Source organism: Pteropus alecto, unplaced genomic scaffold (assembly GCF_000325575.1).
Source record: "Pteropus alecto unplaced genomic scaffold, ASM32557v1 scaffold39, whole genome shotgun sequence".
In the NCBI taxonomy this organism is placed as follows: Eukaryota; Metazoa; Chordata; class Mammalia; order Chiroptera; family Pteropodidae; genus Pteropus; species Pteropus alecto.
The window spans coordinates 11,226,224-11,251,814 of record NW_006443568.1 but is presented as its reverse complement, the minus strand read 5'-3'; the positions used below and the strand labels follow the sequence as shown (position 1 = coordinate 11,251,814).

Here is a 25,591-nt window from a genome sequence, read left to right as displayed (position 1 = left end):
GCTGAAAACTCACTGAATAACCTCAGCCAACCCTCTTTCCCCATCAATTCCACAGTATCTTTTCTTTAAATGAAACCTTACAGGCAAGCTCAATATATAAACCTGATAAAAGCAGAGCTGCTGGGGGAAAGTCAGCTAGGTATGGGTTTATTCTTTCTATTTGGTAGACGATACCCTGCAAGGCTAAGGGCTTAGTCAAGGTAACTCAGGAAGATGAAGTCCATGTGACCCACATCAAATCCTAAAGAGAAAGATAGCCTGCGTGTCCTCATGCCCCTCCCTAGGCCTCTAATGAGAGCAGATGGCCATGTCCAGCTCAGCTCCCACACTGTCAGCACGGGATTTACACCTACAGCTGGGGTGTAGATGGAGGCGGTGGTGGGGGGAGAAGTTGTGGCCTTCCTTCAGACTCAGGGAGGTCCCCATGGCCCCGGGAGCTGGAGTAACAATAAAGCTCCAGGATCTACCTCTTGGAACTGACCCTACAGAAATAATTATGGGTAGGAGCAAAGATGTAGTTCCAAGGATGCTTCCTCAATGATAGGGGCGGATGAAATACATGGTGAATTACGCAGATGTTGGCGCACTGTGAACGCGGTTAAGTGACATTGTATAAGAATATGTAATGATGTGGAGAGATGGCACGATGAATTTTTAAGTAAAAAATATTACAAAACAGTATGATTATTACGATTTCAGTTTTGTAAAAATATTTCTTTACATATAGAAAAATGGCTAGAAAGATGTTAATACGTTAGGCTTGGACATTAAGGATTTCCCTCCTAGTTTTTGGTAGTTCCCTACCCCACTTTTGAAGTAATAGAATTACTATGCTACCCACGCCATGTACAAAAAAATTCAAACAATGAAGAAGTACTAGCTACTCACCACATGACCCTAATCCTCTCCTAAGGATGATTATTTTTTCTTTTACTTCATATTTTCTAGGTTATTCATAATGAACATGCATTGCTTTTGCAAAATTCAAGAGAAAAAATTTTACAAAGAGCCAACAGTGCTCTGAGGTACAGTGGGCCTGGCTAGGCCCTGGCACAGGGCTGGGCTGGGACCTGGTCACTGGACACCCAAAGCTCCTTCTTTTCCCATCATGTCATTGGTGGTGCACACAAGAGGCCTGGGTATGATATCTTTTTTCCTCTATGTCCAACTAAATGTTTATAGGTACCACTGGTTTTGCAGAAGGAGGATCAAGGAGCACGAGCCCCAGTTCTGTTTCTGCTTAACTCTGTGGCTTTGGGGAAGTGACTTAAACCCTCTGAGCCTCCAATTTCTCCTCTGTTAATTGGGATACTAATACCTCTCTCACAGGGCTGGGTGACTGTGAGAATTAAACCACCAGCCGATGAAGATGTTTGGTAAACGGTAGCTCCTCTCTGTCTCTGCCACGTCTGGCATCACCGAGCAGATGGATCTCTGAGCAACATCTTGAGGTCCAACCACAATAGTTCCCCTTTGGTGGTCTCGTGGCCCAGGCCTGAGACTCCCATCAGGCCTGGGCATAAACTACCCCCACTAAATGCCTCTAGGGAGCGACACATCCTGCACTTTTGGGCAACATGTCCTGACAGCGTTTAGGTTCTTCCCACATCCAGCCTCCTGCCACAACAGCAACATCACTCTCCTGAACAAATCTTCCCGGTTGCAGCCACTTACATTTTGGCTTCGTAGTCCTTCCATGCTTTCTCCAGCTGCTTTTTGGAATCCTGCGGTTTAAAAAGAACAATTGCCCAAAGGGGTGCTTGGGATCTGGAATCAACAATACACTTTGCTACCTCAGGGGACCCTGCTCGCATGTTCCCCTATGCTGCTCAGAGCCATACTCCAACCCACCCCTGCTCCCATGGCCCTGAATGTAAACCTGCCCCTCCCAAAATAGAAACAGACTCTACTTCTTAAGACTGAGCCCCTTCCCCCACCTGACCTTCTCCCACAGTTGCCAAGAACCAGCTGGGTGTGGTGGGCCCAGGCTGAGGGTGTGGGGAGATTTTGGAGGTCTGCCCTGGATGAGAGTATGTAGGTCAGACCTCTCCCCTAACTCTATCCCACGATTTTCTCCTGCCTGGTACTAGATCATCCTCTCAATAGCTAGGGTACGGGTAGTGGGACATATGCACAGAGAGGCTAAGTCTACCCAAGGCCACACAGCGAGCCAGTGAGACCTGGCTGGTCTCTGGCCTAGTTTGCCTGGGCTTGGCTGCTCACACCCTTCAGAACAGACCTGGCTTCCAAAGTATATCAATCGGCCAGGTGAAAAAGCTGCCTGTCTGGTTTGGGAGGTTCCCAGTCTGGTGTCCAGCCTAGGGCAGGGAGGGAAGCCTCTGCGGGGAGGACAGCTCCTCCCCTGGGCCTTCTGGGGCAGCCTTCCCAGGGAGATTATTCTGTCACTTTCTTTGAGCTCTATTCTCCCTAGAGCCAGGTACAAAAAGAGCAGCGAAGCATGGGTGCCAGGAGTCAGGATCCCACAATGGCTCCTCCACTGACTAACTGCGTAAACCATAAGCAAGTTACCAAACTCTCTGAGCCTCAGATTCCTCAACCGCAAAATGGGATGATAGTACCTACAGAACCCCCCTCATAGAGTTGTAAGAATTCCATGAGCTATTTCACATAAGGACCTGGCAAACAGTAGGTCAGCCAACCTAAGCTGACCCCAGAGCCAAGGGTCAGGAATATGGAGTCAGTCTCCCATCATGACAGCTTCACTTGGCCTCCCTTATGGTCTCCTACCACCCCTTTCTTCCTCTATCCCACCACCTCTGGGCACCCCACTCCCCACACAGAAACTCACCTGTCGCCCATCCCTCAGTTGCCCCTTCAAGAGACTGTCCAGGGGGAAAGAGACGATGTTGTTCAGGTTCTGAACCTGGAAAAAGCAGAGCCCCCAGTCCCCCACCTTGAGTGACTGTCTGCCCAGCCCCAAGGGACTCAGGTACAAGAAAACATCACAAGGCAGAAGACAGAGCTGGAGGTCAAGGGGGCAGGGGAGAGAAAGATGTGGAGGTGGGAGGGTGAAGCGGGTGGCAGAGTCGGCCTCCCATAAAAGTTGCTGCCCTTTTCCTGACTAACTCAGCCTCAGCACCTCACTGCCGCAGGACGTCAGCGGCAGTCCTAGCTCTGCTCTCTTGTTAGGAGCACCCTCCCTCCACTCTCTGACTCTCTGAAGTCCCCCTGTAGTGCTTTCATGTTTTTTTTTTTTTTCTGGCTCGTTCATCATCTCCCCTTTAATATGGGGAACCTTTCCCTGTAGTCACATAGAGTGAACACAGGAGTCAGAGTTGACCAGAGTACCCTCTCTTCGGGCTATAGTGATTGGCTCAGGAACAGGCACGTGACCCAAGCCAGCCAATCAGGTCCTTCCTGAGACCTTTCTGCCAAAGATGTAGGAGACAGATTTTGTCTTTCTTCTGTTAAGATGTGAACTTGGGCCCGCTGGGCCATCTTGCTCACTGGGCAGAGACAGAGAGAAACTAAGAGAAAGAAGGAGCCATTAGAATTGGTCCAAAGAAGCCTGGAGCTCCAAAGAGGGGCTTTCCTGGGAGGGCTTGTGCTCAGATGCTGGAGCTGGACAATCTGGGTACAAATCCAGCTGTGTGACCTTGGGCAAGTTGCTTAATCTCATGCCCTAGTTTCCTAGCCTATGAAGTGGGGGCAATCGTAAAACCAACCCCATCGAGCTATGCTCCAGGATGAAATGAGTTAGCACACGTGAGTTACTGAGAACTAGGCCCGCACACCGGAAGAGCTTGTATCTCGGGTGGCCTTGAGGTAGGGACTCGAAGGACAGGGGCAGAGGCAGTCTCAGGAAGGAATCTGAGGCCACTAGGCCCCATGCAGGATTTGAGAGGTTTATGGAGGTGAGGTGGGTCCTAGGCTTTGAGGACAAAGCAGATGTGGTTGGGAAAGCAGAGGACAAAGAAGGTTGAGGAGAGGAGGTGGCATAAAGGTAGGAGCCCCCGAGTCTGCCCTCCTTTCTCCCAAACCTCCTACAGGGAGCCCTTCCTCACATGGGGCTCTTTCCTGCTGTGAGACCCTCTTCTTCACCTGGGTCATCACCACAGAAGACAAAGAGGAGGGCAGAGAGGGAGGGAGAGACAGATAGAGAGATAAGATGTGGGCAAGAAGTCAGAGAGGAAGAAGAATGCAAATGAGAGGTCAGAACTCAAAAGGGACCTCAGGTCATGGGTCAGAGGTCAAGGGTAACTGACAGTAACCTGGGAGAAGGGCGGAAACCAACCTTTTCTGGGCCAGGTTCTTAAGCCCAGTAGATTTACCCTGAGCCTGGGCTAGGGGCTGGCTGAGAAAGGATCAGGGGCCTCACCAGGTTCTTGAAGAGTGCAGCCACCTCGCGGGTGAACACGGCCAAGTTCAGGAAGCCAGTGGACAGCTCATGACTGTTTTGGGACAGGTGGCTATTGCCTAAGGACTCCACGGCCTCTCGGTACTGTTCCTCGTTCTCCACATGGCCTGGGGAGGTAGAGAAGGGAGCTCAGAGTTAGCTCCAGGCTGGGGCTGGGGAAGGGGCTGCCTGGCCAGGGTGGGCATCAAGCAGGCTCACTCACCAAGGCCGGAGCTATGGATCACCCGCACAGCCTTCTTTATTCTCTGCAGGATGGCCTGGTCTCCTTCTAGGATCTGGAACAAACGTGGACAGCGGTTTAGGGATGATCAGTTGGGAGAGGTGCTTGACTCCATGATCTCACCCTCCAAACTCACACAAACATAAACAGACCACCTTCCTCCACCCAGACCACGTGAGAAACCATAGATCAAACGACTCCTGGAGGACTACAGACTCCTCTCCAACTCCAGTGCAGGCCAGGTGAACATGGCGACTCCAAGGCAAGTGACAGGGTAGGGTATGCCCGACCTGGCTTGAATCTCGGCTCTGGCACTAACTAGTGTGTCAACCTAGTCAAATCTATTAACTTCTCTGAGCCTTGGGTGCTTTATCTACTAGATGAGAATGACACTATGGACCTGAGGAATTCCTGAGAGAATTAATGATTTGATGAATATGTACCATATGCTTAGTAAAAGACCAGAGGAGAGACTGTGGACATCTCTATATGCTCGAAAGACACAGATGGGGGAAAGCTTGTTCCCCAAATCTCAAGCTCAATAAGCAGCCATGTGAAGACAAGGAGGCAGAGGTGGGGTACCCTGGGTGGGCAGTGAAATGAGAGAGGGCAGAAGGCACACACTCAACCCCTACTGGAGAGAATTGGTGGAACAGCATTAGGCAGCCCCAAAGTCCAGGGGTTGCCGAGCAAACAGCAGACTGTGTGGAAGGCCAGAAGCCGTGATGTGAGAGGAGGGCCTCACATGCCCCAGGTGTCCCCAGCCTGATGGAAACCTCCCAAACACACCCTTTTCTCAGTGGAGTGTGGAAGCTGCCAACCTAATGAAACCCTTATGAAACGCATAGTTAAGATGGAATGTTATAGAATGTTAGGGCTGCAAAGGGCCCACAGAGCCACAGATAAGGAAACTAAGGCCAAGAGAGGGGAGGGCTGTGTCCGGAGTCCAAGGGTGAGTTGGCGGCAGAGCTGGGCTTCCAGGGGTGCCCCCGGACAGTGCTCCATCCACATACCATGGCCCCGCCCGGATCCTAGCCCCACCTGTTTTGTCCTGCGACAAAAATAGGATCAGATTTTCATCTCCAAAGAGCTACTTCGACGCGACAAGAGTTAGCAAACACATTTGGAATGGTACTTCCGAAGATTCTAAACAATGCTCACAGGAGAGCATGCACAGGGCAGACCTTGGAGGCCACGTGGAGTGTTCTCAGAAGCCTCTGGCATGTGGGAAGCCGCTGGAGGGAGGGGGTCTGGTTTTGAAGCCCAGCTCCACTGCCCAGATGCTGTGTGACTTTGGGCAAGTTGCCTATTCTCTCTGAGCTTCTTGACCAGCTATCTGGAAAATGAGAGAAATAATGCCTACCTCTCAGGGTTGTTATGAAGATTATTTTGTATGAGATGATGCACATAAAGGGTTTGGTGTGGGGATGAGCAGAGTATGTTCTCAAAGAACAGTACTTATGATGATCATCAGCAGATTCATCAAATTCTGGTTGCTTTTCCTGTATGAATTAGAAACCTAATATTCTCCTCCCTGAGTATGAACTTGAGATACTTTCATGTTTGGGACGAGTGGAAGCTCATCCCAGGGCTGAAGAAAGAAAGTCAAGGAATTAGGGAGATGGAGGAGAGAGGGACATTATTGAATCAGCTAAAGAACTAACATTTCTTACTGGAGAGACAAAAAGAAACGGAGAGAATATGGACGTCTCTGTAGTTCCCAAAGACCCAGGTGGGGAAACACGTTCGCCAACGCCCTTGATCCCCACCCTGAAACTTGAAAAGGGAAAGCTAAGAGATGATTAATTTAAGGAGCTATGACTTCCCTCTGAAAGATAGTGTAGGTTAACGATATGAACAAATTCCAAAGAGATTTAGAAAACTCCTTAGAAGGCAGATCCATATGCCTAACATATAGAAGGTGCTCAAAATTGTTTACCTAAATGAATGACCGTTTGCAAAGTCCTAGGACACAGACCTGAGAGGACTATGTCCAGGCTTTAGATACATTTTGGGCAGTCTTCCCATCTCATGACACCCATTCTCTGAAAACTGCCCTCCTCCCTTCTAGAGGCGGACCCTTGCGACCTTGTTTGGTCTAGCCAGTTGATTAACCAGGGTGGACACTTGACCCAACCTGAGGCAATCAGCTCTCTCCAAGGAATTCTGGAACTGGGCTCTGAGAAGCTAGCTAGCTGATTGGAAGTGCTTAAGCAGGGACATCTTTCCCACCATATGCAAAGAGAAAAGAACAAAGCAGATATGTAGAAAAAAGCAGGAGACCCAAGCTGTCACAGAAAGGCAGACAAGACAAGCTGCTCTGGTTTCTGGCAACTTTCCAGATCCTGTTATATTGGGTATTCTGTCGCTTGTAGCTGAATCTAGATCTGACTGCTACAGACAGGCGAGTCACCCGAATCAACCACAAACTGTCCCTTGATGCCCTTGTCAGATATGTATCAAGAAATGGCTTCCCGGTAAGATACCATTCCTGTCCCTACTGCTCTTAGCAACCAAGGTTCTCACAGCTGTTCATTCATTCATTCATTCAACTAGGTATCGAGTGCCTACTGTGTTCAAACCCTGTGTTAAAAAACACAGTCTCAGCTCTTAGGGCATCACTATCTAAGAGAAGAAAGAGCCAAGTAAATAGATACTTGTAATGCAATGTGATTAGGGGTATGATGTTAGATGGGGATCCCAGGATAAGCAGAGCTGTGTCCGCTTGGGAGGAACAGAAAAGGCTTCCTTTAAGTTGTGATGTCTGACTCTAGGACTGGACAGGCAGACAAGAGACTAAGAGACTATACTGTGTGTGAGGTAGTGTGGGGAGCACTGGGTATAATGGTAGGGTTCCTAAAGGAGGCTTGCTCTGGGAAGAATGGGCAAGGAGAGGAACATTGTTTGTTCATTCATTTCAACAAACATCTATTGGTGCCTCTTTTAGCCAGGCATGGCTCCTTCCTTCCAGAGGCCCACAGACATATAAACACAAAGCGGGGTAGCATTCTAATCACCCTGTTCTCATGAAATTATCTGAAAAATCATTCACACTGGGTGATAAATGACTGATAATACCTACTCTCTGTGATATAATGCGGCAAAGATTTATGCTTAAGAAATATCATTTTAAGGAAATTCTGATCATAGCCTGGGGATGGGGAAAGGTACAGAGGTGTCCAGAATGCCTGTAATGATGACTCACAAATTGAGATTCTAGCTCCAGCCTCCCCAAAACTACCTCCTTGGGAGAAATTAGCCCAGCCAGTTCTCCAAACCTCCTCTTCTTTAAAATGGGAGAAAAATACGATAATATGTGGGAAAAAAAATCCATTCTCCACTTAACTCACAGAGTTACTGTGAGGATTATACGAGATTGCGGACATGTGCCAAGGCTTGAGGCATTTGGAAAATATGAGTATGATTCTTACTGTGATTTGTTTTCTGCCTCTGTGTGAGATCAACTCTCATTACCCATGTTTGAGCCTGAATAAATCAGAAAAAAAACAAAAATCAGACTCTGGATTCAGGCGGGCCCATTCCCCAGTGGTCAGCCATTCTCAAAGTGGGGTGCCTGAGCAGCAGCAGCAGCATCACCTAGAAATATGTTAGAAATGCAAATTCTCTAGCTGAATCAGAAAATCTGGAGCTGGAGCCTAGCGATTTATGTTTTAACAAGCCTCCAGGTGAATGTCATGCACACTAAAGTTTGGAAATCACTGGTCTAATTCTATCTACTCTCCAGAGATGCAATAAATTATCATTGATAAAAGTATGGGGCTGGCCCCAAACTACATAGTTTTGAATTTCTGCTCCATTAGGTACTTATTATGTGATCTCTCTGGGACTCAGTCTCCCCATTCATGAAATGAGAATGATAGCAGTTCCTAAAATATAGGGTTTTGGGGGAGATTAAATGAATTCACATAGGTAAGGAGCTTAGAATACTATTATTTAATAGCTAATAATGTCACCTATTTCAAAATGAATTTGGTTTAGGAATTTTTCAACTTTCCTTGCGCTAAATAAAGATACCTCTCCACCCCCCAATAATTCTACTCAGTAAGATGTGAGAACCACATGTACAGAGGGGCCACTGGACAGTCACAGAGTGCAAGATGTTACATGTCCTGAGGGCCTGCTGTGCCAGGAACGTTGCTTGTCATTCTCCCAGCTACCTTTAGAGATAGGCATCACCATTCATATTTTATAGATGAAGCTGCCGGAGGAAGAAACATGTCTAGGTATGTCCAGGTCATACGACACTGAACAGTGGCAGAGTCATAATTTAAATCCAGGGCTGGCCAATCCAGGGCCAAGGTTATATCCAGTACCACCAAGCTGCCCTACAAAGGGTAGCAGGCATGGCTTAGATCTGCCTCTGAACCTGAACCCCAACTCTACCACCTCTACCATATCCCCTCACCATCCTCCTAAACTTAGGGGAGGGAAAGGGCCCATCCAAATAAAGCAAGGTCGACAGCACTGATGGGGCTCCCACTACAAGTACTCCAAGGCTATCAGATTTGTATAGGTTGGCCCTGGAGAGGACTCCCAGGATTGCAAGGCAGAAGTTAAGGAGACAGAAGCAGACTTCAGCTCAAACAGAAGATCCTAAGGAAGAATCAATGACCCCCGGAGGAGTGAGCTCCCCATCGCTTGGAGTATTCAAGGACTTCGGGTAGTAAAGCCTGATTCAGGCACTGGATTTGAGATTAGTAGTGATGGCCCTTTAGATGTCTTACAAAGCTAAGAGTCAATGGCTCTATGCAAGAGCCGGGGCAGGCACTAGACAAAAGCAGGTGAAACACAGAATGTCAGGGACATGTCTGAACTTAGAAAATGAATTGGAGGCCTTCAGATACCCTTGCCTAGCTGGCCCTAGACAAAGCCTGGATTCCAGCTGGTGTCATTGCCCTTTGTGCTTCCCAGCCCTTTCTACCCCACCCAAACCACACACACACACACACACACACACACACACACACACACACACACACACTGTGCTATGGCTCTCTGGTTTGTGTTCAAAAGATACACACACACACACACACACACACACACACTGCTATGGCTCTCTGGTTTGTGTTCAAAAGACCAGGGATGGCAGCACGAGGGCCATGTCCAGTTGCCCTGCGTGGAAGGGCCTTCTGCATGCCCCTCTCCTGGGTCAGGATTCATCAATAGGACCCATTCTTCATTCCTGTGATCTCTCAGAGCCAGCTGTGGTTACCACGGCAACTCAGCCAAGTGGGCAGAGCTGCTAAAGCTAAGGCCTTGGGCACTGCAGATTAAATTTCACCATTAGACATTCACTCCTTGGGCACTGAAGATTAAATTTTACCATTAGACTATTAAAATATGAGGCATAGGCACCACTTTTATGACCATACGGCTATCATTAATCAATCACAATATTTTTCCCATGGGTTAGGTTCATCATTCTGCTAGGACAGCTCTTCAGGTAACTTCTACCAATTAAACTAGAGTGGCATAGGAGATGAAAATTATCTATCTTTGTTTTGGACCATGATTTTGTCCCTTGAGAGACGAAATCACAGAATATTAGGAATAATCTAACATTACCTCCTCATTTAACAGACTGCAAAATGAAGGCTCAGGTGAATTTCTTGCCCCAGATCTCATTGGAAATGCAAGTAAATGAAAAAGAGAATACAAACCAAATTTTGTACAAGACTTTACAGTTTGTAAAGCAGTTTGCCATCCACCCTTTAAGACTCACAGCATGTCAGAGAGGCAGTCACTGCTTTTGTTCCCATCTGGCTGATGAGTCATTGAGGCTCAGAGAGGTGAAGAAAGTTGCCAGAGTTCACACAACCAGAAGGCGGTGGACATGAACCTGGGACCCAGACTGTTAGACTCTATCTCCTTTATTCGTTTGCAGTCTATGGACCACAGACCTTGGAGAGCCAATGAGTTACAACCAGGGCCCTAAGAAGCCACACTTACAGTAAGCATTATAGACCAATAAAAAGTCTCACAAATCAGTATGACCACATTCCAAATACATATGTAGTTGTTATGATCAATAAGACCCAGAAATCTTCAAAAGCATTCTTGAATTCATGACAGCTATTTGTCCTTTTCCACACTTCTCAATCAGTCAATCAATCAATCAATGTACAACTGTTGAGGGAAGTTAATGAAACTCTGACATTAAAAAGGAGTCTTCCTGTGAGGCGGTGCAATCCTAGTTCCTTTGATCTTTGACTCTGATGCCCATAAGAAGATTAAATTATATTTAGTACATGTTAAACGTGAAAATTAAAATACAATATTTTAATGAGCAAACCAAGTTAGACCTAAAACATTTAATGAAATGACATATAAATGCAAAAAAAACATGGGGCTTCTCATTTCAAGATCCAACTATGAATTTACGGGATGTACAGAAGATGGAGACACTTGTTAAACTACCCCTGGGGATACAACAATGAGCACAATCAGACTGTGTGAAACTACAGGACCAGCCACCCGGTTTCTTTAACAAGGGTGCTGCAAAAAACAAAAGCACGTATGATAGAGTGGGACTGTTAAGAGACTTAAACACACAACAGATGGCAATGCATGGACCTTACTTGACTCTTGCTTTTTAAAAAATGAACTCTAAAGGACCTTAGCACAATTATGAGACAAATTGAAATCTGAAAACCGGACAGTTGATGATTTATGGGTTATTGTTAATGTTTGGGGGTACGATAGTTATGTAAATAAAAAAAAGAAGTCCTTACTGTTTAGAGATATATACTGAAATATTAAAGGATGAAATGATATGCTGTTTGGAATTTGCTTCAGAATAAGTCAGGGAAGCAGACAGGGATGTGGAGAGCACAAGACTGGGTTATGGGTAAATGGGGGTTCATCATTCTGTTCTGTTTATTGTTCTTAACAGTCCAAATTCTCTATTATCAGAAAAAAAAAACTAGATAAAAATACTGGCAAAATATTAATAGTTGTTGAAGCTGGGTGAGTCTACCTTTGTTTATGTTTGAAAATTTCTACAATACGAAGTTAACAAAAGAAGACAAGAGGTTCTGATATTGAGAAAAGTTGGGAAGCTCTGCACTAAGTTACCTGAAACTAGTCCTTGATACCTCAGTATATTGAACTGGCCCCTTTCAATGTCTGGGCTCAGCTTTCAATAGCAGGGATGGGACGGGAAACAGTGGATTGTGGAGAAGTCGGCCTGAGAGGCTAGGGCCTAGGACCAGTGAAGGGCAAGGACCAGGCAGGAGGGTTCTTGCAAGGGAGGCAGGAAGGAGCTCAGGCTGATCTGCTGGCTAATGGTAGCCTCCACGCTCCACAGTCTAATTACCAAGAGTACTCATAGTAGGAAGAGCGCAGGATGTGGAAAGAGACCTGGGTTCCATCCCAGACCCAATTCTTTATGAGCTCCAAGACCCTGAGCAAGTCCCCTGCCTCCCTAGGGGAATTTGCATTTGTAAAATGGGAATGACAGTCACTGCTGCTCTAGCTACCTCCCACTGAGAATCAAATCTCAGAAAGACTGGGAAAGTTTGTAGCCCATGCAAACGTGAGCTGTCCTGTTCATGTCATACTGTTTGCTTTTTCCCACTCAACCACCCAACCACTAGATCCAGAGAAAGGCAGGGAGTCCCACAGCACCCTTCCTTGGTGGCCAGCAAGGGTGAGACTGAGAAGTATTTGCTAGCATCCCACCTCCAGGCAATCTCAGCTCAGCTCCACTCACTTAATAGGGTCTCTTGCAGAATCTCAAATCTGCACACCCTGGTGGGGCAGAGAGAGCGGCTGGGGTAAAGTCTCTCTAACAATCACTGGCACATAGTAGGAGCTTGTTCACACATACCGAGGCTATACCCGAGGCCCTGTGCAGGCGCTGGGAAGAAAGGGATGACAGGCTTGGGTTCTGCCCTCAAAGTTCTCACAAGGAGAAGAAGGATACATATGCTAAGGGCCGCGGAGGCCTGGGTGAGCCTAAAGCAGGAGAGAAGGATGTGGAGAGGCACAGATGAGGAGCAGCTGCCCACCTTGGAATGAAGTGATGCTTCACTAGAGCCTCAAAGAACGAGGAGACACTGATGAAGCAAAGCAGGGCAGGGGAAAACGACTCTAAGAGAAGAGAGCTGCCTCCACAAAGTCCCTAGAGAGGAGTGCCCAGTACGTTTGGCGAACAGCCAGTAGCTTACTGGAGCGGACGCTTACCAGGGCAGTGGGGAAGTGGTGAGCAGTGAGACCTCAGGGCTCAGCAGGACCCAGAATGATCCACTGGGAGACCATGCTCATAATGAGAGCTGTGTAGATGCTTCTATATCATCACTACCATGCACCAGGCTTATTCTAAGCACATGAGATACTTTATTTCATGTAATCCTGTCAAGAACCCCAGATGACTTTGCAGATGAGGAAACTGAGGCCTGGGAATTTTGTGGCATTTGCCCAGGCTCACACTACTAGTAAGTAGTGGACACTTAGACTCAAACCCAAGGTGTCAGGCTTCAGAATCCATATTTTTTTTACCAAAACCTCTACGTTTCATCCCACAAGTGATGAGAAGCTCTTGGAAGATTCTTGAACAAGAGAGGAGAGACCTGATAAATTCTCATGGTAGAAAGATCAACTCCAGGGGTCAGGTGCAGACTCTCGTCCAAGTGAGAGAAAAGGGGTACAGCTTTATCCCCCAGGCACAACAGGGAGATGGGGAGCCAGCCCGGCCTGGCCCAGAGCAGATCATCCGACAGGAAGGACTTAGATTCCAAGCTCTCAGGGTGAGTCTTCTTACTAACAGGAATCCAACCTCTGCCCCATTTATTGAGTGCTCGCTGTGGGGCAGCCATTTTGTTTTTGTTACCTCATCCATTCCTCCCAACACCCTGTGAGGTAGTTATTATCTTCTCTTTTTCACAGATGAGGAAACCAAGGCTGGAGTAAGTTAGGCAACTGGCTCCAGGTCATGTAGGTGGCTCTAGGAAGTATAGAGCCCTCTGCCCCTAGAATCCTCTGTCACACTACAGCAAACCAAGAGGTAAATCCCACCTTGCTGAGCCCCAGTGATCTCTGTAAGAATTGCTGTGAAGATGAAATTAGGTCATATTTTTTCTAATGGTGGATATTGGACATCTTGAGAGGCAATGCAGAAACATTCTGAGGGAAGGGGATGCTAAATTTTAGGCCTGCCTCTGCCATTAGCTCTTCTTTATTCCCCTGAACAAGTTCCTTCTTCCCTTGGTTTCTCCATCTGCACAATTTAGAGTTGACGGACATGAACTCTTAATCCCCTTCCAGGTCAAAGTTCTGGGACTCAGAGTCAAGGTTGATCTAACCTGCAAGGCTGCTCCAACCTAGCTACTAGCAGGAGCAGAAGTCTCCAAATGGTTTTCATTTAGATAAGGCCCTACCCCAGCACCCGAGGGTCCAGGCGAGGGCAGTCAGAAGGAGATGCCAGAGGAGAGAGCAAGGCTCTTCCCAGCTCCCCTCTGCATTGCCCATGTGGAAGGGCCCCCAGCCCTGCCTCCCTGCCTGCCCGCAGCCCCTGCAGTGGCTACACTGCATGGCCTGGAAGCCAGGACCTGCGGCCAGCCCCAGCCTCTGGTGTGACCTTGTGCAGTCTCCTTCTCTGGAACAAAAGGGTTGGGTGGTGACGTGGAAGCTCCTCCTGCCAGCTCTGACGTTTATTATTCCAGGATCCCTCAGCCTCTCACTATTTTCCTTCCTGCATTGCTAAAGCTTGTGACTGGCCGTTTGCCCCCTTGGTGGGGCCCCCAGGACGTCTTCCCAGCCTGGGAACCTGTCCAGTCTTGTCAGCTCAGCCTCACCAGCTGCCCCTTGCAGGGTAGTGGGAAGCGGGGAGGAAGAGGGGTTGCAGGAAGAGAGCCGCGCCCTCACCGTGTGCTGAGGCCTCTGCAAACCCCAAGTTTTCTGGCTAGGACATTCCTCGGGAGACTGCTTGGAAATGATGAGCTAAGAAAGCAAGTACTCTGCAGACCAGGCGTGGAAGATTCCCGTCTGATCCCAGCCTGGGCTCAACCCTTAACTTCCACCTGACCCTGCAGAAAGCCTAGCCTGCTCTCCTGGACAGAACTGCAAAGGGTCCCATGACCCGCCCCACCCCCCATGCTCTGGGCCCCCTTGTAGGCCTGATGAATCCCTCCCTGCCCGCTGCTTGGACTTGATATCCGTCACTAATTCCTTGAAGCAAAGCCCTGTCCAACTCTTTATAATTTTCTCAACATGCCAGACTTTTACCCATGCTGCTCCCACTGCCTGGAGAGCCCTCCCTCATTCTGCCTAGTAAATACTTCATCTTCCCTGACTCAGCTTACAAGTCACTCCCTCCTGATCACAACAGAATGACCCCTCCAGAACTCACTCCTCCTGCCAATATGCACCCTGTGCCCACTTTTATCAGGGCACTCACAGCCCTTATTTACTACACATGTCTGACCTCTCTACAGGGCTGAAAACTCCAAAAGAGTAAGGATTGGCTCATCTGCTTTTACATCTATAGCATCCAGTATAGTGCCCAGCATACGAGAAGCAATAAATTTTTGTGGAATGAATGAATGAGTAAATGAATGAATGGATATTAGCAAGGCCCACTGGGAACACAGAAAAGACAGCAGCAGTTAAGGACTCCAGCTTTTACATCTCACAGGTCTGAGGTCCAAATTCTGGTCCCAATATTCTTAGCCACGTGACCTGTATTCCTGGGCCCTGAGACACACATCTCCAGGCTGCCCAGGGGAATCATGTGGAGTGTTTTAAAAAGTAAGAATACAAGAGCCTCATTTCAAACCTGTTAAATCGAAGTCCCTGGGGAGGGGATGGGGAGCCAGACATCACCAGTGGAGTGAGAGGTGAAGCACCTTCCAAGTGCTTTGGACAGCACAAGTCCAAATCCTGGCTGGCTTTGCCACTTACTGCTAGTAGAGTTGCCAGATTTAGCAAAAATAAATATAGGACATGCAATTACATTTGCATTTCAGATAATGAATAAGCTTTTAGTATAAGTATGCCCCAAATATTGCATCGGCATCCTGTATGTTATTTGGCAACCCTGTTTATTAAGCCATTTTATCTCTGTGCCTTTGGTTCCTTATGGGAATTATAGGAGTCGATATACAGGAAATGCCTACAACACTGCCTGGTGTTTGCTATTCCTATTTTTATTGCTTTCAAAGCAACCCAGATGACATGGAAGAACTTTGAAAATATTATGCTAACTGAAAGAAGTCAGGCACAAAAGGCCACATATTTCAGGATTCCATTCATATGAAATCTCCAGAATAGGCGAATCCACAGAGACAGAAAGTTGCCAGGGGCTGGGGGAGTGGGGGTGGGGGATGACTGCTAATGAGCACAGTTTTTCTTTTGGGGGTGATGGAAACGTTCTGGAATTAGATAGTGGTAACGATTGCATAACACTGTGAATAAAGGCCAGGGGAGTGTACAACTTTAAAATGGTTAAAATGGTGAGTTTTATGTTATATGACTTTTCTCTCAATTTTTGAAAATGTACCTAAAAGCGACCCAGGAGACTGCAATGTGCAGCCAGGACTGAGAACTGGGTAGGCTCTCAACAACTGTTTGATGAACAGATGGGAGGGAGCAAAGGGCAGAGCTGAGGGAAGGTCGTGCCTTGTCCAGAACTAGGCTCAGCTATTCATTCTCGGACACCTGCAAGGTACACAAGATTTCTCTTTTTGCTCTGATGCCAGGACCACACAGACAATTTTAGAGCTCACTCATAGTAATTACCTCTTCCCAGTTACAATTATCTCCCCCTTTTCTCTATGCGGTTCCTAATTTCTTTAACTATCCCATGTATAGATGGACTTGTGTTTTTAGTAAAAGGGAATTAAAAAAAATTATTACGTATCTGTTACATGCCAGGTATATGTTAGATGTTTTATACGTAATTCCCTCAAACAATCCCATAAGACGTTTATTATCACCCCTGATTTACAGAAGAGAAATAGATTCAGAAATGTTAAGTCATTTGCCCAAGGTCACACAACCGATAGGAATTCAAACCCAGGTCTGTCTGATTTCAATTACTGGACTGTCTCCACAGACCTCAGCCACGTCCCTGTATGCTATGGGCTGTCAATCATCTCTTCATGGGCATGAATCCTTCTTTTCAAATGAGGCCATCTCCTGTCATCTTCATGCCCTTAGAACCTACCATCCCATCTCTGTACACAGCAGGTGTTCAATAAATAGTTAATGAATTATTGACCGTAAGTAGGCGTGAAATAGCTCACTACAATAGTTTTCACCCTGACTGTTCATAGAGTTGCCTGGCTAGCTTCTGAACTGCTCATTTGCCCAGGCTTCTCCCCTGGGAAATTCTGATTCAGTAGGTCTGGGTGGAGCCTGAAAAGCTCAATCAAAGTCAAAAACCAGCTGAGTTACAGTACCTCGAGCAGCTGTTTCCAGCTCAGCCACCAGTACCTCCTGTCATGAGGCCCAATCACAGTATTCCTAGGACAAACGGAGTCTAGCGCTCTGCCCTAGAGTCTAGGGAACTCACTGTGCCTCTGTGGGCCTCACCACCTCACATGCTCCGGGTCCAAGCACTGGGCCATCAAAGGGACCTTCTATCAATAACTGTCTGAGGACTATACAGGCATACCTTCTTTTATTGTGCTTTGCTTTATTGTGCCTCACAGATGTTGTGTTTACAAACTGAAGGCAAAACCCAGCACTAGCAAAAAGATTACAACTCACGGTATTACCATACTCTCTTTATTGCAGGAGTCTGGAACTGAATCCTTAATGTCTCCGCGGCATGCCTGTACTAATCGCCTTTGGGGAAAGCACTTTCCTTTTGCTCTGACCTAAAGTTCCCGAACCTGTCCATGTCGCCTCGGTTGCCAGAAACAGCTGAACACCAGGCAAGAGGGTAAGCACCAAGGACTGAAATGTGGGTGGGGCGGGGCGGGGAAAGAGACTTTGGGAGACTGGGCTTGAGGCTGACAACTCTAGAAAGACCGTCTGCCTTTTCCAGAGGCAGCCTGACATGGGAAAAGACTGGGCTCGGCAGAGCTGGGTTCTAAGTCCACCTTGGAAAACTCTCTTGGCCCAGGTCCCTGGTCACCATCCTATGTCTCCATTCCCCTACATGAGGGAACTTCTCATCTGCCTCCTCCTCAAATCAGTCCAAGCTGATGTGGAGAGAAAAACAGCACGAAATCTGTTCTCGAGGTCATCAATGACCTGCACATTGCCAAAGCCAGGGGTCAAGGCTCTGTCATTTTGTTTAACCTCCGGACATCGAGGCAACATCTGACAGGGCTCCCTCGTGGAAACATTCCTCCCCTGGCTTCTCAGGCATTGCGCTCTCTTGAGTTGTCTCCTTTCTCACTGGCAGCTCCTTCTCAGTCTCCTTTATGAATTCCTCTTCCCATCCGAATCTCTCAGCACTGGAGCTCCCCAGAGCTTAGGCCCCAGGCCCTCTTCATTCCTCTCCCTGGGTGATCTCCTTCATTCTCACAGCTTTAAACACTATCTAATGCTCTGTATGCATGTGTGGTTCATGGACCACCTGCATGAGCATTTCCTGGGGTGTGGTTAAAATGCAGATTCCCAGGCATCCTCCCACATGCTGAAAAACCTGCCAAGGACATTTGGCATTTTTTATCAGTCCCGGCATCTAAACTTCTTTCCTACGTCTGAGAAATTACTTGCTGCACAAGTCTTTGCAGAGCCTATCTCTTATAAAAGCCGATAAGACCAAATACTTGCTTTTCCAGCCTCCCTTGCGGCTAAGATATAAGTGTATGACACAGGTTTGGCCAATCGGAGGCACTCACTGCAGACTTTGAATCAGGAGCAGAGAGAGTAGAAGATCCATTCTTATGCTGGTGGCAACAGCCCAGTCTCCAGGGGACAGAGGCAGTACGACCTGTGGCATTTATTGCAGGTAGCAATGTCCTCCCTAAATTGGCTCAGCGTAGTGATTTTGGCTGAGATCCTGCCTGATGCCTCACCCCAGTCCTCCAGCTTTGCAGAAATTCTGTGAACTACTGCACATTCCCTTTCAATAAACTCCTTTTCTGTTCAAATCAGCTCAGGTTGGCTTCTGTTACTTGCAGTAAGAAGCCCAAGTAAGATACAGCTACTGAATTAGACTCTCTGGGAATGATGCCAGGTGATTCCTACACAGATCCAAGTTTAAAATCGGCTATCTCAACACTGACAGCTCTCAAATGTGTATTTCGAGCCCACTCCTTTGATCTCCCAACTCATTTATACAAACACCTTCTCAACATCTCCACTGGAATGTCTCAAAGACTTACAAGATGTAAGAACAGAATTCTTGACTTTCCCCCAAACCCGTTCCTCTCCCAGATTCTCCCTTCCTAGAAAGGGTAAATGATGCTCTTCCGTTAGGAATTTGGGAACCATTCCTGACCACTCCCCACATGGACTCCATCAACCAACCTTGATGTTACTACAATCATGCATCACTTAACAACAGGCATATATTCTGGGAAATGTGTTGTTAGGTGATTCAGTCGTGTGAACAGCATAGGCTGCACTTAAACAAACCTAGATGGTATCGCCTATCACAGACCTAGGCAATATGGTATAGATCATTGCTCCTAGGCTACAAGCCTGTACGACACGTTTCTATACTGAATGCCATAGCCAATTGCAAATGTGCTGTGCTACAACGTTATGACAGCTACTATGTCATTAGGCAACAGGAATTTTTCAGCTCCATTATAGTCTTATGGGACCACCATCATACACACAATTTATCATTGATCGAAATGTCATTATGTGTCACATGACTATACAGTTGACCCTCAAACAATGCAGGGATTTGAGGTGCCATTCCCTCACTCCTGAACATATAACTTTTGACTCTTCAAAAACTTAACTACTAAAAGCCTACTGTTGATCAGAAGCCTTATCGACAACATAAACAGTTAATTAACACATATTTTGTATATTATTTATATTATATATTGTAATTGTACAATAAACTAAGCTAGAGAAAAGAAAACATTATTAAGAAAATCATAAGAAAGAAAATAAATTTATAGTATTTGTTAAAAAAAAATCCACCTATAAGTGGTCCCATGTAGTTCAAACCCATATTGTTCAAGGGTCAACTGTACTTTATAAAATACTTCTAGAATCCACTCACTTCTCTCCTCCACCAATCATGGCCCTCTCCACACCACCATCATCTCTTCCATGAACAACTCTTCTGCCTCCTCCAATCTAGTCTCTACACAGAAACGGATGTCTTCCTGAAATATAAACTGGATCACGTTGCTTGCCTGCAAAATAAAATCCACACTTGCTACCACCGCCTAGAAGGTTAAATAGAAGGTAGCCCCTGCTTACCCCCCCAAACTCACCTGGCGTTTCCCTTCCATTTGCACATTGCTGTGCTTCTGCTCCTCGAGCCCCTTTTCAGTGTCACAAATATTTTAGGCCCTTTACTGTCTCAGGAACTTTGCCTAAGTTGTTCCCTCCTTCTGTGCACCATTATGCTCTATTCATGCTCCTTTTTAGTTTTCTTCTTTTATTTATTTTGTATTCAGCTAATATTTTCTGAGCATCTCCTATGGTAAATGCTATGACTACAATGGTGAGATAGATTCTATTCTCATGGAAGTCAAAAATCTAGTGAGAAATCAGATTTTAATAAAAGAATTATACAAATAAATGAAAAATTTATCTAGGACGTGTGCTGACATAGGGCTATTAGGGAGAACTGAGCTAAAGTAAAAATGGAGAAACAAGTTAGAAGGCCACTACACAGTTCCAGAGGAGAGGTAAGGGGGGCTTGGACTAAAGAAGGGGTGTAGAGAAATGGGTAGACAGCAGAGATGCTTAGAATGTAAAACTGGTGACTCTTGGTGATGAATTGTGCATGTGGAGGTATGAGGCTTCTGGCTTGTACAATAATAGAGGGAGGTACCACTCACTGAGAAAGGAACACTGGCAGGGCCAGCCTGGGGGCACAGTCAAGAGTGTGGTTTTGGACATGTTGAGAAGTCCAAGTGAAATAGCCAAGTGAACAATCGGACATGAGCATCTTGGGCTGGAGGTACAAATGTGGGAATCACATAAAGATGAGAAAAGACTAAAGCCCTGGGTGTGGGTGAGATTGCCTGTGGGGAGAGGCTAGCATGTTAAAGAGACGAGGACACAGGACCAAACCTCAAGGAAGGCCTTGACCAGAAGGATGAGCCTTCATGCCATTTATCACAACATGCAATTACTGACTCATTTGTTTGTTGACTGCCTGTCTTCCCTAGAAGGCTGTAATCTCAGTGCAGTGAAGACTGTATCTCTCTTAATGAGCCGTGTGTCTATCCAGTGCCTAATATGGGACCTGGCATGGAGCAGACGCCAAGCACTATGCTGGCTGCTATGTCCCTCAGTGGGGCCGGCCTCGTCCATACCCACATGATTGAGTCCACTGGTCTCCACTGCCCAGCAAAAAGCCCAAACGCCTAATTGGCATTCAGGGCCCTCCAAGTCGCGCTGCACCCCCTGAGTTTTCTAATACATCTTTTTCATTCCTTTACACCTGCATTTTCCACACTGTGATTCCCCTATACCTGGATAACTAGATGGGCACAAAACAGGATGAGCATAGTGCTCTCCTTGTATCCTAGATTGGGCCAAATAAAGCCGAATTGCAGTGGCTATGTGGGGGAAACTTTCTAGGCCCTGCCCCTCTCCTCTGAGAAGCACACGCCGCCACAACGTAAGTCTCCATCCCATGTTTACCCCCCGGGACCTCTGCTGAAGAAACCAGGGTGGAGACCCAGCTTCTGGAACCAATCCAAAAGCTGGGCTGGGCCATTAATCTCTATGCCAGGAACCTGGAAGTGGCACACAAGACTGGCTTGGTTACCTTTAGGTGCTGGACCAGTGAGGTCACGTGAATATGGGGGCTGGAGCACCTGTCTTCCCCAGAGGACTGTGTTATTCCCTTTGGGGCGTGTGTGATGACAAGTGATCAAAAGCACTGTTTAGATATGCAGAAAGAAATAGAGGCGCGAGACAGTGGGAATGATAAAGCAGTTGCCTTTGTTCCTGGCGGCTTCCCAGCCTCCACTGAGGCCCTGGGGAGTTTCCAACCTCCAGTGGCTCCCTGGTGATGTCTACTTTTAACTGACTGCTCTTCAGTCCCCATGAGGTACCTCTAGTTCCTTAAAACAAATTTCCCTTCAATGTAAAAAGCTTGAGAGGGTTACGTTTCTTGCAAACAGTTTCTAAGATTACCTAGTTTTTATTATTTTCTTTAAAACAAACATTTCATTTTTTGATAAAACAAATACAGACACATGACAAAGTAGAATGTAAAATTCACAAAAATATTAAGAATTAAGAATGAAATCTTTTCTAAACTAGAATCAAAAAAGCAAAAATCACAAAGGAAAAGATAAATTTGACTCCAATATTTAAAACCATGCATTATAAAACCTGACGCCAATTTAGGTGATTATGCCCCCTAACTACCGCCCCCTCATGGATATACATTTTCTCTGAGGACACACGTTAAGAAGTATGCACATTTCCATGGCAATTACCTCTGGGGAGAGTGTAGGGATTGTGAGACATGGTCAGAGGTGACAGCCTTTTCGGTTATGTTTAATATTTCTTAAATTAAAAATGATTATGTCTTTTGTGAAATTAAAACTTCATTAAATCTCAAAAAATATATATAAAACACAAGCCTTTGAAGATCTATTTGTGGTGGACTGCTTCATCCAAGGCCCACTAGATGATTTAAGTTTACTAGTAGTCTGAGATGCACGCTATAGCATGAATTCTCAGGACTGGTCAGAATGGCTTACTTGGTTCCTGAATATGCTCTCTTCCCACTAGTTTCCAAATTCACTCACGTATCATCTCCACTTAATGGAGTTCTTCTGTCCTTCAAGACCCACCTGGAAGTGTCGTTCCCTCCAAGAAGCTCTCCCTGATTGCACCAGTCCTCACTGTTCTCTCCTGCCCCACTCCGCTGACCTCTTTGGCGCTGATTGTACCTTTCTCTCAGGACAAACTTAGGGTTCCTACTTATCTCCCTCAGATAAACTACATCTCCCCAACCAGCCAGCAAACAAAAGCAGTATCTTTATGTCCTTGGTGCCTAGCACAGAGATGGCATGGAGAACTGGACAGGCCTTGAAGTCAGACAGACCCACTGTGTGACATGAGGCAACTGCCTTAACTTCCCTGGGCCCATTTTCACCTGTGTTATTGTGAATATTAATGAGATGATGGATGTAAAAGGATCCAGGACAGGAAGAAGAGGGTTGACAGAATGATTATCTGTCTTAATACTCCCTCATATTTGTACAGTGTTTCACAATTAAAAACAAAAAACTTTTTAACAACACAGAGAGGTAAGCAAGGAGGGATAATTAGACCCATTTTAAGAGTGAAATAACTGAGGTTCAGAGAAGTTACATAGGGAGGACAGGCAGCTGGAGTTTATTAGAAGGACAGCAAATAGGACCAGGGGTTAGAAAGTTTGGGTAGAAATGCCAATTCTTCCCCTACCCAGATATGGGAGCTTGGACAAGTCTCTTATACTCTCTGGACATCAGTTTTCCCATCTTGAATGAGAGCATTCCTAGGTGATTTCCATTTTAAAGGGTCCTTCAGCACTGACATTCTAGTTTGACCTGCCCAAGATTGCAAAAAAGGGCTTCAAGTCTCAAGACAGAGTCGTAGTTACTCCTAGGAAACCAGCTGGAACTGGAAGGCTTGTTTTAAGAATCAGTTGCATTTTGACTCAGGCAAATTCACCTCCTTCAAGCCTGAGAGTGGTTTATCATAGCCAGAAAAGGCAGTGGGGTAACGCCAGCATCAAACTACATGTAAATATAAACATGAATACAAAACCAAACAGGAAACCTCAGGAAAGTCCAATCCAAAGGTCAGATTCTAACTCTACGGAAAGTGAAATAGTGACAAGAAAAGCTGTGTTTGGGTGCCACAGGCTTTCAGTTGTGAAAAGGAACCTTGCACGCACCAAATCAAAGTCCCAAAGGCAAAGGAAACAGGGTTTTGTCAGGTGAGAAGTGGGGCAAAGCTGAGCCTTGACCAGAGCCTGCTGCGGCTCATTCCAAGGGCTCCCTCCACACTGACCCCCAGACACACACACAAGTGCTTACACACACCAAGCCAGGCAAGGCCAGATGCACAGGCACAAATCGGCATTTCTGACTCTGAAGAAGAGTTCATAGTACAGCCCCTTCTACTCCTGCTCTGATTTAACATTTTAATGAACAACCAGAGAAGAGGGTGAACTGTGACAGCCTTAAGGGTGCCGATGGCACTGAACACTGAACACTTCTGGGTCATGAAATGCGAGATTGTGAAGATAAACTTCAGTAGGCTCCCCTATCCTCAGGCTATGAGGCATTTTCCCTATGAACCTCCCAGTAAAATATAATCTACATTCATAGGTGGTGAACTCCAACCTATTGGTTCTGCCCAAGGAAGGAAGCCAAAAGTCATTGGCTACTTCTTATTTTAATTAAAATCTGTACCCCTACTCTGTGCAAAGCACTAGGCTGGGTTCTGTGAGAGAAATGGACAAAAGAGAACCAGTCACTGTCTCGAGATGTCCATCAATTAATCTGGTCATCATTCCATTTATCAAGATGCATGCTTTGCACGCATTGCCTCATGTAAGTAATCTCATAGCCCCGTGAGGTAAACATTATTATCCCCATTTTATAGATGCCAAAAGTGGGGCTCAAACAGGTCAGGTCACATGCCCAAAGTCACATAGCTGGCAAATTGCAGAGCCAGAATTTGAACACAGGTCTGCTTCTCCTAACATCAGTGCTCTTTCCACAATCCTCCGTCACCCCTACAAAGCAGTACACACAGACTCTGAGATGGGGTGCAGCCTGCCAGAGAAAAGGAGGAGAAAGAGGAGGAGAGATTTCCCAAGACATTGGCCCAGGCTATTATGAACTATTGAGTTTCGTGTTGGCCACACAGTAGGTACTCAGTACTCTTATGATGAAAGGTGGAAGGTGAGAACTGCCACTGAGGTCCAAAATGTCACCAAAATTCAGGGCATCCTCTGAAAAGGAGCTACAAAAACACATTATTCTCGGTTGGTCCCCAAACACAAGGTGTCTGCCTTAGAATATTCCCTACAGGGGAGGCCTGGGAAAGCGCGGCAGGTCGAAGAAGAGGAATGAACTGCAAAGAACAGGGGAACGGGGTGGGGCAGCCTGCAAGGGCCAAAGAAAAGGCCTGGGACGCGTTGCTGTTGCCGGGAAAGACAAAGAAGAGAGGGGAGGGGAGAGGAGACGAGAAACTTTCCAATGGCCTGGCCAAGGTGAACCCCGGCTCCTGGCGCCTTCTTATTCGCATTCATTCCACAAACACCAGCCAAATCTCGGCGCCAGCAGCCAGGGGGATGGGACCTCCCCGCAGCCGGGGAGAAAGAAGTTCAGGACTGAGGCGGGGAGGCCTATTTCCCAGAAGGGGAGTGACTTGGGGGCCAAACTTGTGGGGCTCCAAAGACGAAAACCCAAACAGATGAAGTGAGGCGCTGAACAAAAACATATGCGACGGGGCAAGTCACCAAGAGCGTTGGGGATATGTCCTCCGACCTGTAAAGTCTGTCATCGAGGTGACCTCGAGGTCCCCCACAAACGGTCCCTCGGGCCCTCCCCTGGCCTGGATGGCGAGGACGCGGATGTTTGAGATGCACTCGGTTCTCACAGATCTAGGGAGGGGGCAGGTTTCTGGGGGAGCGGTAAGAGCCATTGCAGCTCCGGTCACGCCTATGAACATCAAGGCAAAGCCCCGCCAGGACCCCCGATTCCTCCCGCATCAGCCCCCTCACCTCCTCTCGCGCCAGTGCCGCCCCCCGGCACCGGGACATCTTGGCGGCGAAGGCGGCGGCCCCCGCCGGGGAGCTGAGGTCCTCCGCGGTGACGGCCAGGAACTCGGCGACGCTGAGCTGCTCGGGCATGGCGGGCGCG

The 25,591-nt window shown here is 47.0% G+C and overlaps 1 protein-coding gene across 13 annotated transcripts in view; it reads right to left on the bottom strand.

Moving 5' to 3' along the window:
• The window catches only part of ASAP3 (ArfGAP with SH3 domain, ankyrin repeat and PH domain 3), a 42,282-nt gene extending 16,697 nt beyond the window's left edge, over nucleotides 1–25,585 (bottom strand). For all 13 annotated transcript variants that reach the window (XM_025041434.1, XM_025041439.1, XM_025041435.1 and 10 more), the window contains exons 1-5: nucleotides 25,453–25,585; nucleotides 4,581–4,653; nucleotides 4,340–4,485; nucleotides 2,810–2,884; nucleotides 1,675–1,724 (exon numbers count right to left, since the gene is read on the bottom strand). In XM_025041434.1, coding sequence (XP_024897202.1) covers nucleotides 1,675–1,724; nucleotides 2,810–2,884; nucleotides 4,340–4,485; nucleotides 4,581–4,653; nucleotides 25,453–25,581 — 473 coding nt within the window. In that variant the 5' untranslated portion in view covers nucleotides 25,582–25,585. The remainder of the gene's footprint in view (nucleotides 1–1,674; nucleotides 1,725–2,809; nucleotides 2,885–4,339; nucleotides 4,486–4,580; nucleotides 4,654–25,452) is intronic.
• Nucleotides 25,586–25,591: the final 6 nt, after the last annotated feature.